Genomic DNA, 14,081 nt, shown 5'->3' with positions numbered 1-14,081 from the left:
CCGCCGAGCCGGGCGCTGCTCCCGGCGCTGCCCCGGGCGCCCGGTGCCGCGGCGGGCGGGCAGCGGCAGCGGGGCGGGCAGCGGCAGCGGGCCGAGCCGCCGGCTCCCCTGGGGCCGCCGCGCCGACATCTTAGCGCCGGAGGGACAAAGCGCGGCGGCGCTGTCCGTCGGCCGAACGCCGCTCGGCCGCCGCGGCTGTCGCCAGCCGTGAGTGACAGCCCCGGCGGGGAGACTTCGAAAGATCGCAGCCCTGGCCCGCCGCCCCCCGGGCACAACAGCGGCGGGGGCGCAGGGGGAGGGGGGCTGGAGGGATAGCGCCACCGCCGCGCAGCCCAGCCTATGCGCAGACCCCTGCGGGCGGCCGGGCCCCGCGGTGTCAGGGGAGCGCGGCGGCAGTGCCGCCTCCCGGGACGGCGAGTCCCCGGCCGGCGCGGGCCGCGGCCTCCCGGCGGGTCCCGCTCATTGTTCCCCGCACTAGCCCTGGCAAACAGGAAGCCGCCCCGGCATGGGGCGCCCCCCCCGCCCCCGGCGGGTGACTGGCAGCCCGGGCGGCCCGTGCGAGCGGCGGCGGCGGCGCGGCGCAGCCAATGAGAGCGCGCGCGCGCGGGCGTGGGCGGGAGTTCCGGGCTGGCAGGCGGGCGGGCGGGCGGCGGTGTCGGCCGGGCCCCCTCTCCCGCGGCAAGCCCCACCTTTCGGCTTTCCCGCACCGTCAATCAAAATAGGAAAAAAAACCCGGAGTAGGCTCGGGCCGCCGCCGCCGCTTCAGCCCGCCGTGAGCACAATAAGCATGTCCCCGGCGGCAGCCGCCTAGCCCCAGCCAGCAGGGCCTGTGTGCGAGCCAGCCTGCCTGCCTGCCTCCCGCCCAGCCAGCCAGCCAGCCGGCCGCTCGCACTCACACCATGACCGGTACGTACGCACCGACCGAGCCGCCCCGGGGGCTCCCCGCTCCTGCTCCGGCCCTGCGCGTCCCCGCTCCGGCCCCGGAACGTCCGTGTGCGAGCGAGGCGAGAGCGGCACTGAGAGCAGCAGCAGGAGGAGCAGGGGGAGGAGGGAGAAGAGGGGCAGGGGCAGCAGCACGGGGAGGAGGAGGAGGAGGAGGAGGAGGGCTCCGTGCGGGAGGGCGGGGGGAGCGCTGGGGTTAGGGGGGGGAGAGGGAGGGAGGGAGGAAGGGAGGGAGGGAGAGAGAGGGAGGGGGGTGATCGCTCCCGTCAGTGACTCTCCCCTCCCCCTCCCCGCTGTGCCCGCAGCTCCCGAGAAGCCCGTGAAACAAGAGGAAATGGCTGCCTTAGACGTGGACAGCAGCAGCCACAGCGAATATCTCCAGCACGGCAACGGCGCCGCCTCGGCCTCCGCCGGGGCGGCCGCCCCCCAGGTGAGCGCAGGCCCGGCTGGGCCCCTTCCCCCCTCCCCCGGGTGACACGTTGTGAGCGGGTGCGGAGCCGGTGCCGCCGCCGCCGCTTCCTGTGTGCGCGTCTGCGAGGAGCCCGGTCGCTGTCCCGCACTAACCGCCACCCCCCTTCTCTCCCTGAACCCGCCCATTGTGGGTAGGACGCGCAGCCGTCACCGCTCGCTCTGCTGGCGGCCACCTGCAGCAAGATCGGCCCGCCGTCGCCGGAGGAGGATGAGGCCGCCGCCGCCGCCGCTGCCTCTCACTCTGCCGGAGCGGTGAGTGCCCGCCCCGCCGCTCTCGCACGGCCTGCCGGGGGGAGAGACAGCACAGCCAGCCCGCCCGCCCGGGGGGAGGGACGGGACACACGGCACTGCCCGCCCGGGGGGAGGGACGATAGCAGGGCCGACCTGCCAGGAGAGGGGTCCCCGGGCTCCCCTGCCTCTCCAGGAGGAGCCGGGCTCCCGGGAGGAGGAGGGAGCCAAGCTCCCCCCTCCCCCGCCATTGGGAGCGGCGCCTTCATTTACTTTCAAAAACGGGGGGAGGCGGGAAGCCTCCCTCCCCCGACACCGGCACCGGAACGGCTCGCTCGGCACCCGGAGAGGCTGGGAGGCATCTCACCTCCACCTGAGCGCGCCCCCGGTATCTTCGCCAGGCTGTCAGCCCGGAGCCGCGCAGCCAGGCAGGAACACAAAATGAAGGCTGGCTGTAGGGAAGGATGTAGTGAAGTAAAATGGCTGTTTAGAAGCGAACGCGGTGGTGGAAAGCTGCTTCCTGTATCGCGCTGTTTTTCTAAGGAGAGTTATCATGCGGTTCCTTGAAGCATTTTCTGTCCTTATCTCTCATGCGCCGTTGCCTCTGAAAGGAGCCTTGATGACCTCGGGACCTGGTGTGATGAGATGGATCTTGCAGACTAGAAACGTATTCTTGCTAGTTTAACAATCCACATAACAAAAGCCTAGTGAAAACTCGTGTTCCTTAATTCGTGTAGCTAAACCTCGTGTTTACGTATGCTCATAAAATTCAAAATGATTATGCACGTCTAAATATCTGATACCTAGAAATATTCGTGTATTAAAAGAGAGTTCCAAAATGTCTTCTAAAATGACATGATGTAATTTTTTGGCCTTGGTCCTTGGAAAATTGCACATATTACCTCTAATTTTTTTTTTTTTTTAACAAAAACATCTTTAAAATTAGAAAAAATATGCCTTTTTTTTTTCTTCTTTTAAAGCAAGTCTTGTGTTTTAAAGTTACTACAACAGCCTTTTACGGTGTTAGGATTTTGCAAATAGGAAGAAACTGCAAAGCATTGTACTGGTGAATGAAGTGGCTTTGTCAAGCTTTTAACAAATGTCAAAGTGTTAGTGACAGAAGTTTTTGATACTTGTTAAACTTTAAAATACTTTTCATCTGTACATTACAGCTTACTTTACATAAAGGGAAGCTGAAGCAAAATAGCTGTCTGAGGTCATACAGCAGGTTGTAGAGTAATGACAGAGCTCAAAAGTATCTTAAGATTCCAACCCTTTTCAAGCATCCTTTCTGCCAAACCTATTTATTTGCTCAAGCAGTGTGTTTTAAAAAATCTTTTTGGATGTTTTAAAATGCCTGATAGCTCTAAGATTTGTTTCATAGTACTGGATGCATACAGTGCTGAAGAGCATAAACATACTGAAAACCAGATGATGTGTAATGATTGCTTGCTTTCTTATATCCACCTCTAAGGCTGGAATTGTGCATCTTGGGGATGGATTGATTGATTAGGATGAGCAGTAGGTCTGACAGGATACTGGAATTCTGGTGCAGGACAAATGGTTCCTAGCAGTTCAAAATGGGCAAAACAGTTTTGATGCGGTACTGCTTTACTCCTATTAAGTTAATTTGTTGTTGTGTTAATGTTTAAGAGGCTTTTCAAGAGAAGCCAAAATCTTAGTTAAAAACCTAAGTGAATATAAGCTCACTCACTACTTTCCATACATGCAGATAGGCCCTTCCTACATATCTTCTGTGAGTTAGGTTATAGCATTCTGTTAATTTTTACACTCCTACAACCTAATTCTTGAATGATTCAGAATATTTTGGGTGGAAACTAAATATAAATTGAAGGAGATACCCAACAGTAGCTGAACTAGACACTGGAGTTAATTAATATGACCTTAATAAAGAAAGGGGAGGGACTAAAGGCCCTGAAATACATTCCTTGTGAAAAACAGAAGAATGAACGAGATTTAGTGCAGTAGAGTCTTTTTTTTATGGTCCTCTGTGTTTATCATATTGGAGACTGAAAGAGGAAAGAAGCTAAAAAGTCTTAAATTGTAGGTATCTCAAGTTATGTGGAAAATGAAATCTCTATGCACAGACAGACATAATTGCCTTCCTGCAGTTTGTGATACTCATCCCTTTCCCAGAAGCAAAGGTCAATCAGTTTGAGACCTGTGCATGGGTGATGGTGCCTGATGTAGCAGTTGGAGGGCAGCTCTTTCCTGTTATATTCTATACCTGGACTGCAGTTCTGACTGCTGAACATCTGGTAGAACTCTTAATCCACACAAATGGATAGTAGAAGTCAATCTAGGTATTTCCTCTTAGAAGTGCTTGAAGAGCCTGCATGTCAACGGACAGTGATGCTGTTGTTTCAGGGTTGTTTTGTTACTTTTTTACTGACATTTGCTTGGTAGGAGCTGGCAGGGCTGGAGCCAGCATGCTGGGCTAGCATACTGCTTTCCTGGCTGAAATGGTATGCTGCAGCTGCTCCCCAAGAGACCAGCAGTATGATTTAAAAGCAACAGCAAAACTCCCATAGGAACACAGTTGGAATATTGCGTGTCTGGGATTTGGGGAAGAGCTGGAGCAAATGTGATTGTGTTTGTAACGATCTAACTGGCCCTGCTTTGAGCCCAGGGGTTGGACCAGGCAACCTTAAGAGGTCCTTTCCGGCTGAAATTATCCTATAATTCTGTATTGGTATCTGAGTCCAGGCCTACTGTTTGAATTGCCATTGCTGTAACACCACTGAAAGGATTAGTGAGGAAGTAAAAAGACTAATGAAAATGGCAGCTGCTTGTAATAAACAGCAAATGAAGAAGGCAATTGACAGAACTAAACTCAACCCTCTTCTCCCTTCCATCCTGTCAATGACCTGGCAGGTTGTCTTTAGACAACAATGTTTTCAGCTTGGCCAATGATTCTGGTTGGAGCTGTATTTCTTCTTTGATGAGAGGCACACGCAGGCATTGCTGCTGGTCTTGTCTTTGTGCATTGATGAAGACTGCAGTCTTTCAGCTTTGACACCGTGATTTACTCTGCCTAATGATTAGCCAACACCAGTATGTTGCCTGATGGTGTTTGATATTAATGTAGATGGCCTTGAGTTTGTGGCTTGCTTACCTGAGCATCTTTTCCTTGGTTGCCTTACTGCTACATCCATGGTTGGTTCAAACACTTGTCATGGGAACTTTGCCTTGAATATTGCTGCTTGCTGGTTTGTGTGAGAGCCTTGCTGGGATGGTGTGTGCTGCTGCCTGACCTAGAATGATGACTCATGTTTTGGCCTCTCAGGATGTCTTTCTCTGTCTTAGGAGTTAAAAATCTGAGAAGTTTTAGTTTGGGTCTTTCTTTTTCACTATTTATCTCTGACTAATAATTCCACTTAAAAATTTCATATTTAGAATTCTTTTTCATTTAGTTATAAATACTATAGTTTTATTCCAGTTTAAACATCTGCAAAGATTTTAGAATTAGGTGAAAATGAGAAGCAAAGCACAAGATGGTAAAGCGATGCATAAGGGAGGAAACAAAAGAGCAGACATATTTAGGTCAAGCAGAGCCTTGTTGGTCAGCTGTATGGTTGCAGCATGATCAGATGATTGTTTAAGAAGCTACAAAGCTGAGATGATAACCAGTTGTTTATGTTCTCTTACTTCATTGTAATGCAAAGCTAAAGGCTGTCTTGGAACTCTCATGCTCCCAAGGGCCATTCTTAGGATTGTGCTGGGTGGGACTGGATAGGTGAGGGTAGGGTGGAAGACCGATGGGAGGTTGTGTGGGAGGTCTGGAAGGTGGGTGAATTGGGAAGAGTGGCAGGCTGGTTGAGAAAACTGTTGGCTCTGACAGCCGCCAAAGACTGGGAGCTGTCAGCGATGACTGCCCCAGCTGAGGTGTGCAGCTGTATCTTGTGTGAAGTGGGCTGCACTGATTCGCTAGTCTTAAAAAAAAAAAAAAACAAAACAGGGCTGGGAGGAATTATTTATATAATTTATTTGTGTTGTTGCTTACCAACAAGATATGGAAAACATTTGGACAGGTTAATAATTAGCATATGTGGGGAAGATGAGTATAATTTCTCTGCTGAAGGCAAAGCATTTCTGTGTATCTTGTACAAGTAAAGGCTGGGGTGTTTTAAGAGTGGTATGGCATATCTTGAGCCTTAGAATTGAGTATCAGTGCTTCACAGAACTTAATGAAAGTCTGGAATTCTAATTGGTTTATACCTCAGAAGATTAACCATCTGAGATGCACCCTAGTTTAAACTCAGTTTAGGGGGAAATAGGAATAATGCTGACAGGATGGAGAAAGAGGAAGGCATTTTAAATTTCATGTTTTCCACTAGGCAAAAATATGTCTGAATGCCATGTGTGTCAGAGTTAACCATACTACTTGGTTTTCTGGCCTAAATGGTCATTTTGAGGAAGTTCTGAATTATTCTGACATCCATTTTTGATTTTGTTCGTGCTAAGATAGCTTCCTGTTCACATCTGTTCACATTTGTTCTGGATGTGAACAGATGCACCAGGATGTGTTCAGCCATTATAGAAAAGTCTGCCTGGAATTGTCTTGCTTCTTTCTGTTCTCTACTTTTGCAAAACGAAGAAGTTTCACTAGAATGTGATGGCTAACAGTGTATTTGTCCTGCTGCTGTCAAGAAACTCACCTTTTACAATGTTCATTGTTTTTTGTATTCCAATTATGTCTTTCTAATATTGCATCAGAACCAAGTGTTGAAGTTCTTTTAGAAGGTGCTTTAGGGATGTTCTTAAAAAAATTATTTCATTTCTCCTTATAGTTTTGGAGAAAAAAAGAAAATGTATGGTTTTAAACATTTTCATATTTAAAAATCACATAGACAAAAGTTTTCTAATACTAAACATTAGCAAGAAGTCTAAGATTTCATAGAAAGTTGAGGCTGGTAAGGATGTCTGGAGAATGCCTGGTCTGCCCCTCTTGCTCAAAGTAGAGTCAGTGAGAGGAAGTTGTTCAGAGCTATGTCCAGTGGGTTTGAATACCTCCAAGGTTAGAGACTCCATGATCTTTCTGTGCAGTGTGTTCCAGTGTTTGATAACCCATATGATATGAAAAAAGAGGCTTTTTCTTATAATATGGGGGACAGAGTCAAAAGCCTGACTAATGCAGTGGTAAAGAATATATCTTGCCTAACCCCATCTACCAAGCTAGTTTTCTCATCACAGGGCATTGTGAGGTTAGTTATTTCAGCATTACTTCCCTTCAAGTAGGCTGACTACTTCTGAACACTACATTTGTTTTTTCCCCTCAAGATTATTTGAAGGTTAATTTTTTTCAAGGTTATTTTCAAGGTTATTTGCTCCATTGCCTTCCCAAAGATCAATCAGAGGCTGATTGATCCCAGGTCCTCTTTCTTGTTCTCTTGATGATTTGATAGACCCTTCAGCACCAGAGTTGAAAGCAGGAAGAAGACAAACCATTCCATAGAATGCTAGTTTGGCATGTAGTTACATTAAGATTCGTATGCATATATAGATTTAATAATTAATAAACAAAAGAGTTACCTGTGATCTAGTTAAAAATGTCTCCTTGCTGCCATGTCTCGGTTCTTAGTACTTCAGCTTCCCTGTTCCTACTAATATCATGGATATTGTATTGTCTTAATCTGGAAAAGTTCTGAACTTCTGGTGATTGATAACAAACTGTTGAAGTTTTGGCTCCAGTTGTCCATGTCAAGCAAAGAGATGTAGATATTCTTTAACTGAGATACAGTTAGATATATTTCACCAGATTGGAGTTTCTTTTAAAATAAGATTTTAAGCAGCCCCAGATAATACATTTTTTCCCCAAAATGCTCTTTGTTTTTCTAAACATCTGATTTGGGCAGAAGTATTTCTCTAAATTGAGTGGCTTCATTGGCAGAGGGCTCAAACATGCAACAGAATTAATGTGTCTTAACAAACAACTTAGTGTTAGCTGAACCACAGTAACTGATGTTGAACATGTTTTTAACCTATGGCAAATACAAGATAGAATGTATTAGCTCATGCTTTAATGAAAGAGTTGAAGCAAGTGCATTTTATCTTGTATTTGTAATGACCTAAGAATGCACAGATAGTTTACTGTAGCTTGGTAAACACATGGTATTATTAAACCCATGCATTAGAACCCTTACTCTTTCATAAAACAACAATTTGAATGAGGCAGTGTCCAATCTTCTTCATTAGGTGTGTGATTTTTGAATGTTTAGGAGCTCATGACTCATTATCTTTCCACCTCTGGTTGTTTGGCTGATGCTTTTGCTCCAGGGCTAAATGAGGCAAAAGTGACTTTCTGAAAAGTGCAGTGAAAAGCAGTCCACCAGCACAGATAAATGGTTGGTAGACTTTTGACTGATGGCTAATGACATGTGCCCATTTGACATGCTGAGGTGCAGGTGTCTACAAGAGTTACCAGTTCTTACAGGGGTTTTTCTCTGCTTTCCTCCTCTCCATTTTACTTTGGTGAAGCATATTTTATTTTTTTATGAAGTCCTATCATATAGTATGGTTTAGATAATTTCTGAAAGGTGTTTTATCTTCTGTCTTTCTCTTATCTCCTTCCACATTTGACTTAATGTTGCTGTAATTTTATCTAGATACATTGAACAAGACGATTATTAGATTTTTATTTATCATGGCTCATGATTCTGCAGGGATGAGACTTTTCTCTCAGGGACATCTCTTTATTTTAGCCACTGGAAATTATACAAGGCTCGTTAAAGAATCAAAAGACAGGCTGAACAGTGGTTGTAGCTTTCTTTGTTGGTACTTGACCTTTCTTCAGGTGGACATATCATTTGATTTTAACTTATCCTACACCTTGTGTCAGCTACTCTCTTTGCTCTGTTCCTGTCTCTTTTTCTTGTTTCCTGATGCTGCTTCCAGTGAATTCCCTGTTGCTTCCTGTTCTCTCCTCCTTGGCTGAGTAGTGCTGAACTTTCCTCAGATCTTTGTCCCTTCCTCTTGAAACAGAGCCTTTGGATTGAAACAGTCCAGCCTTCTCTTAAAGGAACAGCTGCCAAATAACTGCTGCCTGAGTATCAGTTGATAAGGAAACTATTGCTTTTTCTCTACCCTCTAAATAATTTCCATGGATGGCTGAGACATCAAACTAACTGGTGTATTTGAATGTAAAGCTCAGTGACTGGGCTGCAGATGTTGCTGCTCATGTATCAGTGGCAGAACTTCTGAGTTACTACAGAAGTGCTTAATTGCCTGAGGACATAAAGAATGGTTATTACTCTTTAGTTAAGTCCAAGAAATGTATTCTCAACAGACTTTGTGAAAGAACATAACAAGTCAGTCTTGTTATTGACAGGCTGATGACGACCATTTGGGATTAGAGATCATCCTCGAATGCTCTTTGCCATACTCTTTAGTGCTAGCAATTTTGATATCTGCCAGATAGCTTCTTGAAAACCTCACCCTTTTTTTGCTCTTTCCTCCACATGATTCAGCTGGTGGTGTCTGATACAGCCAGCTGTAAGAGCAATATGAATAACAGGTATTTTATGTTATATGTGTAGCATAGCTTCATATCCTCATGTGTGGCTGCCCTGAACTTCTCCATGGACTGACAAGCGCATCTACTAAAAGATTGGCTCTGTTGTGCTAAAATCATTGCAGAGCAGGTTTTGAGGGAAAATTTCACAGGATCATGAAAACGTGAGATGTGTGCCCAGCATGAAAATGCTGATATGGAAATCAACATATGTTTTGGGAGAAGAATAAAGTAGGTCATTTCCATATCACTAAGGAGACAGGTTCCCTTTGAAGTATTTCCATGGAGGATATTGCATATGAGTAGACATAGACATGTTACTGCATATTAGATCAGTTCAGTTTAACCTAAGCTTTCAACATTTTCTTGTACATAGTTTTCTATCAGTGAGCAGTTACATCAGACTTGTAATGGTTTATATTACTTTTCCTTTCTCTTTTCTTCTAACAGCTATCAGCACATTATGTTATAAATTTATTTTATAATGACACACTTTAAACATAGTCATATTTTTGCTTTTGGTATTTTCTGACTGATGGTCTTTTGATATTTTATTAAACTTTCAGTTAATAGGTATTTATATGCTTGTGAATTGAGTAGTTATGAACTTTCTTAGCAGCGTTTCAGCAACTTTAAGCAATATTAAACACAAGTCTGTAAAGCCAATGTGGTAGCAAAGGAAAATAGAACTTGTTGCTTTCTTCTAGGTACCATATGTGACATGGAATATTACATGTTTTTTTCTTCTAGTATTGTAAGTTACAAGCTTGAAAGACTAAAAAAATGAAATAAGTTTTTAAAATGAAAGGTTGATCAGTATAAGAGGGAAAGAAAATAACAAGAGAATTATTATTCTCCTTATTATGTTTTTTTTTTACCTTGAAGCATTATGGCCATAAAATTAGTTTTGTTCTGGTGATGCTGAATCTATTTACTAATAGACTACCTGAAAAATTATGAATCACACTTATGAACCACAGAATATTTTGAGCTGGAAAGGATCCTTATGGATCACTGAGATCAGTTTGGTTTTTGAGGGCTGAAGAAGGCTAGCATTCTTTTGGTTTTTGCACAATAATTATTTTTACAGTTCTTGAGAAGAATTTAGAACCACAGTATGTGTTTCTTTATTGAAAATTAAGCTTGATAAGCACAGTAAAACTTTTTCTAGTAAGTATTTAGACTTAAATATTTCTTATTTTTCCTTTACATGTAAACATTTTAGTGTTATGGGCTGGAATAGGATAAGAATGTGAAACTAGCAAAGTCCCATCTAATGCTGTGGACTGAATTCACTCAGGTGCATACTGCAGGATTCTTTCAGACTGGCTAGGTCTCAATCCTATGTTAGGAAAGAATTAGATGTGTGCTGTATTTTGCATGTCCTGGTTTTGTTCTAAAGAAAGTCAGAATGCAGCGTCAGAAGAAGGTTTTGGTATGTTCTGGTAACTTCCCTACCAGGAGGGATCACAGGAGAAGTGCAGAAAGACAAACCAGAGCTGTTTTTTCTATGTCCTCTGGACTCTGCCAGAGAGCCTAGATTTGTTTCACAGAGCTGAATTGGTTGTAAGACAAGTTAGTTACATGTTGCTAATACTAAGTTATTCCATTGGTTTACTGTAGTATGATTAAACAGATAAGGAGAAACTTTACTTCATAATTTTTACATTGATGGCTACTTACAATAGCAAGGTGGTTGACTATGCAAATCTATGCTAGGTATTGCAGTGTGTTAAATCTAATTCTTAATACTCTAGTCTGAAAAAGCTTGCTTTGGTAAAGAAAGGTAAGTGCAATTTACCTTTACTGAATAAAAACCAAATGCGTAATAGGTTCTTTAAGCATCTGGGGTCTACTCTGAAACCCTGGCCTTTTCTATTGTTCCAACTTAATGAAGATAGATTTTTTTTTTTCCCCCTCCTAACTGATGCATATGACTAATCCAAATATGATTTCAGTGTAAAAGTTCTTGGTCTAGAAGTCTTCTTCCTTAGCAAAACTAAGTCCTTCAAGCTTGTAAATACTAGAGCTTTGTGTTATGTGTAACAAACTGAGGTTGACCTACCTATCTTTCCAACTGTGTGACTACATCACTTCTTAACATTCTCTGTACTGCTGGGAGTCACAACATGCACAAATAGCAAACAGAGTTGAAAGCCAGTGGAGCTCCAGGAGATAGAGGCAACACTGACTTCATGGTGGTTCCTCTACTTCTGTGTCATAGGTGCCTAGCTGGGCAAAGAGTGTTTCTGAGCCTCAGGGTAAGTTGGTGATGAGAACTCCAGCAGCCCCTGCCAGCTCCCTCCTTCCCACAGCCAGGGGTTTGGATTACCCAGCAGCCCTGCCACCAGAATAACCCTGCTGCTGGTCACCTGACACAGCCGTGACATAGGAGCTGCATTTGACATGTTTGCGAGCAGCTCATGACCCGCAGGCTGGCTACCCTGACTTGGGCATTAGAGCCTCATACAGTTTCATAGATTTGATCCAGTTGCTGATCGTCATATGAGCTGCACTGGCTGTTTTCCAGTAGTGTATCAATATCTAGTGCTGAATTGCATGACTGGTCTAACGCATAGTCTGTACAACATTTGTTTTAATTTTTTGTTTTCTTTTTTCTTTTTATTCAGACAGGGGATTTGGCTTCTGTGCAATTAGCTGGAGCCCCAAACAGATGGGAGGTCTTGTCTGCAGCTCCTACCACTATAAAGGATGAAGCTGGTAATATAGTACAGATTCCAGGTGCTGCCACAGTAACTTCAAGTGGGCAGTATGTCCTTCCTATTCAGAGTTTGCAAAATCAACAAATCTTTTCTGTTGCACCAGGATCAGATTCGTCGAATGGTACAGTGTCTAACGTACAATACCAAGTAATACCCCAGATCCAGACAGCGGATGGCCAGCAGGTTCAACTTGGCTTTGCAGCCTCCTCTGATAATAGCAGTATAAATCAAGAAACTGGTCAAATTCAGATCATTCCTGGCTCGAATCAAACCATCATTGCCTCTGGAACATCTTCAGCTAATATTCAGAATATCTTATCTGGTCAGTCTGGTCAAGTCCAGGTTCAGGGAGTTGCAATTGGTGGTTCGTCTTACCCTGGCCAAGCACAAGTGGTTGCTAACGTCCCTCTTGGACTGCCAGGAAATATTACTTTTGTACCCATTAATAGTGTTGATCTAGATTCTCTGGGACTTGGCAGTGGTTCTCAAACCATGACAGCAGGTATTAATGCAGATGGGCACTTGATAAATACTGGACAGGCCATGGATAGCTCAGATACTTCTGAGAGGACTGGTGAGCAAGTTTCTCCTGAAATGACAGAAACTGCCACTGATAATGACTTATTTGTGCCAACGTCATCTTCATCACAATTGCCCGTTACCATAGACAGTTCAAGTATATTGGAACAAAATGCAAATGACTTGACCACAACTAGTGGTCAAGTTCATGGTTCTGATCTTCAGGGAAATTACATCCAGACATCAGTCTCTGATGACACGCAGGCTCAGAATATTCAGGTCTCCACAGCACAGCCAATTGTACAACACATACAGCTACAAGAGTCGCAGCAGCCAACCAGTCAAGCCCAGATTGTACAAGGTATTGCGCAACAGACAATCCACGGTGTTCAAGCAAGTCAAAGTATATCTCAGCAGGCTCTTCAGAATCTTCAACTGCAGCTGAATCCTGGAACTTTCTTAATTCAGGCACAAACAGTGACCCCTTCTGGGCAGATAACCTGGCAGACATTTCAAGTGCAAGGAGTTCAGAACTTGCAGAACTTGCAAATTCAGAATGCACCTGGTCAACAAATAACTCTGACCCCTGTCCAGACTCTCACGCTTGGTCAAGTTGCAGCAGGTGGTGCGTTGACATCAACTCCAGTTAGTCTAAGCACTGCTCAGTTGCCAAATCTACAGACAGTTACAGTAAACTCTATAGATTCTGCTGGTATTCAGCTGCATCAAGGAGAAAATGCTGGCAGTCCTGCAGGTATTTATTTTACTCTTTTTGCAAAAGATTGGTTTTTATTACTGCATGTTGTTGGTTTAAATGGCAATAATCAGAACATCATTGTCTTGCTATTGAAGCCTACAGATACAGTGAGTTCAACATGGTGATGATATATTTTATTTGAAACTACTGTTGGATTAGAAACTGTAATTGTAGAACATGGTCCTACCTTAGTCCTTTAAGTATGAGCTCATGTAACTTCTAAGTAGTTATATTAGTTAACAGCACTTCAGTGTTTTTACTTAAAGGTCTTACCCTGGAGAAGATCTGTATACGAAATTGAAAAGGGGGAAATCTGGCTATCAGCTGCCACTCTTCTAAGGCATCAGTATCATTAACATACCCATTCTTCCTAGTCCTGAATAGATGATATTTCTATGGAAAATTCACATATTTGGTTTTGCAATTTTTTTCTTCTTAAAATTTTCAGACCTCCTCAGATGCTGATATTTATCTGCTCTTTCATTAAATTAATTTCCTACTGACTTACTATCAGTGTTACTATGATGTAGGAAACTTGTGTAAGCATCAGTGATACAAGCATGCATATATCAGAATGGAGATTATGCTTAAGAATATGTGTGAATTTTCAGTACCGCTTACTTGCATTATGTTTTAAAGTACAATCATTAATTAGGAGTATCACACTGTTTTATCTCAGTGGAGAAGAAATATTGTTTTCTTAAAATAGGTGTTTTTTAATGTGAGAAAAAATAAACATGCCTTTTTATTTTTGATAAATTTGATACAGTGCATTCCAAATTTCAGGACATAACTAGCCAAACAAAAAAGAAGAGATTATTGTAGTTCGGGAGATTCTGCTATAGCAGAAGCCATTTAAACACATTATTGGGTTGTGCCCAGGCCAGTTACTAGGGGCAGAGTGAGCAGT

The 14,081-nt window shown here is 44.0% G+C and overlaps 1 protein-coding gene across 2 annotated transcripts in view; it reads left to right on the top strand.

Moving 5' to 3' along the window:
• Positions 1-606: 606 nt before the first annotated feature.
• The window catches only part of SP3 (Sp3 transcription factor), a 34,712-nt gene continuing 21,237 nt past the window's right edge, over positions 607-14,081 (top strand). Inside the window, exons 1-5 of one of the 2 annotated variants that reach the window (XM_030277492.4) lie at positions 607-906; positions 1,248-1,372; positions 1,549-1,665; positions 11,803-11,893; positions 11,999-13,168. In XM_030277492.4, the coding sequence (XP_030133352.1) occupies positions 900-906; positions 1,248-1,372; positions 1,549-1,665; positions 11,803-11,893; positions 11,999-13,168 (1,510 nt within the window). In that variant the 5' untranslated portion in view covers positions 607-899. Of the gene's footprint in view, positions 907-1,247; positions 1,373-1,548; positions 1,666-11,802; positions 13,169-14,081 lie in introns of both variants that reach the window. The other variant, XM_030277491.4, reaches the window with a different exon arrangement.

This window comes from Taeniopygia guttata, chromosome 7, assembly GCF_048771995.1.
Source record: "Taeniopygia guttata chromosome 7, bTaeGut7.mat, whole genome shotgun sequence".
Taxonomy (NCBI): domain Eukaryota; kingdom Metazoa; phylum Chordata; class Aves; order Passeriformes; family Estrildidae; genus Taeniopygia; species Taeniopygia guttata.
Note: the sequence above shows the minus strand (reverse complement) of the source record. Positions and strands in the feature narration are given on the sequence as shown.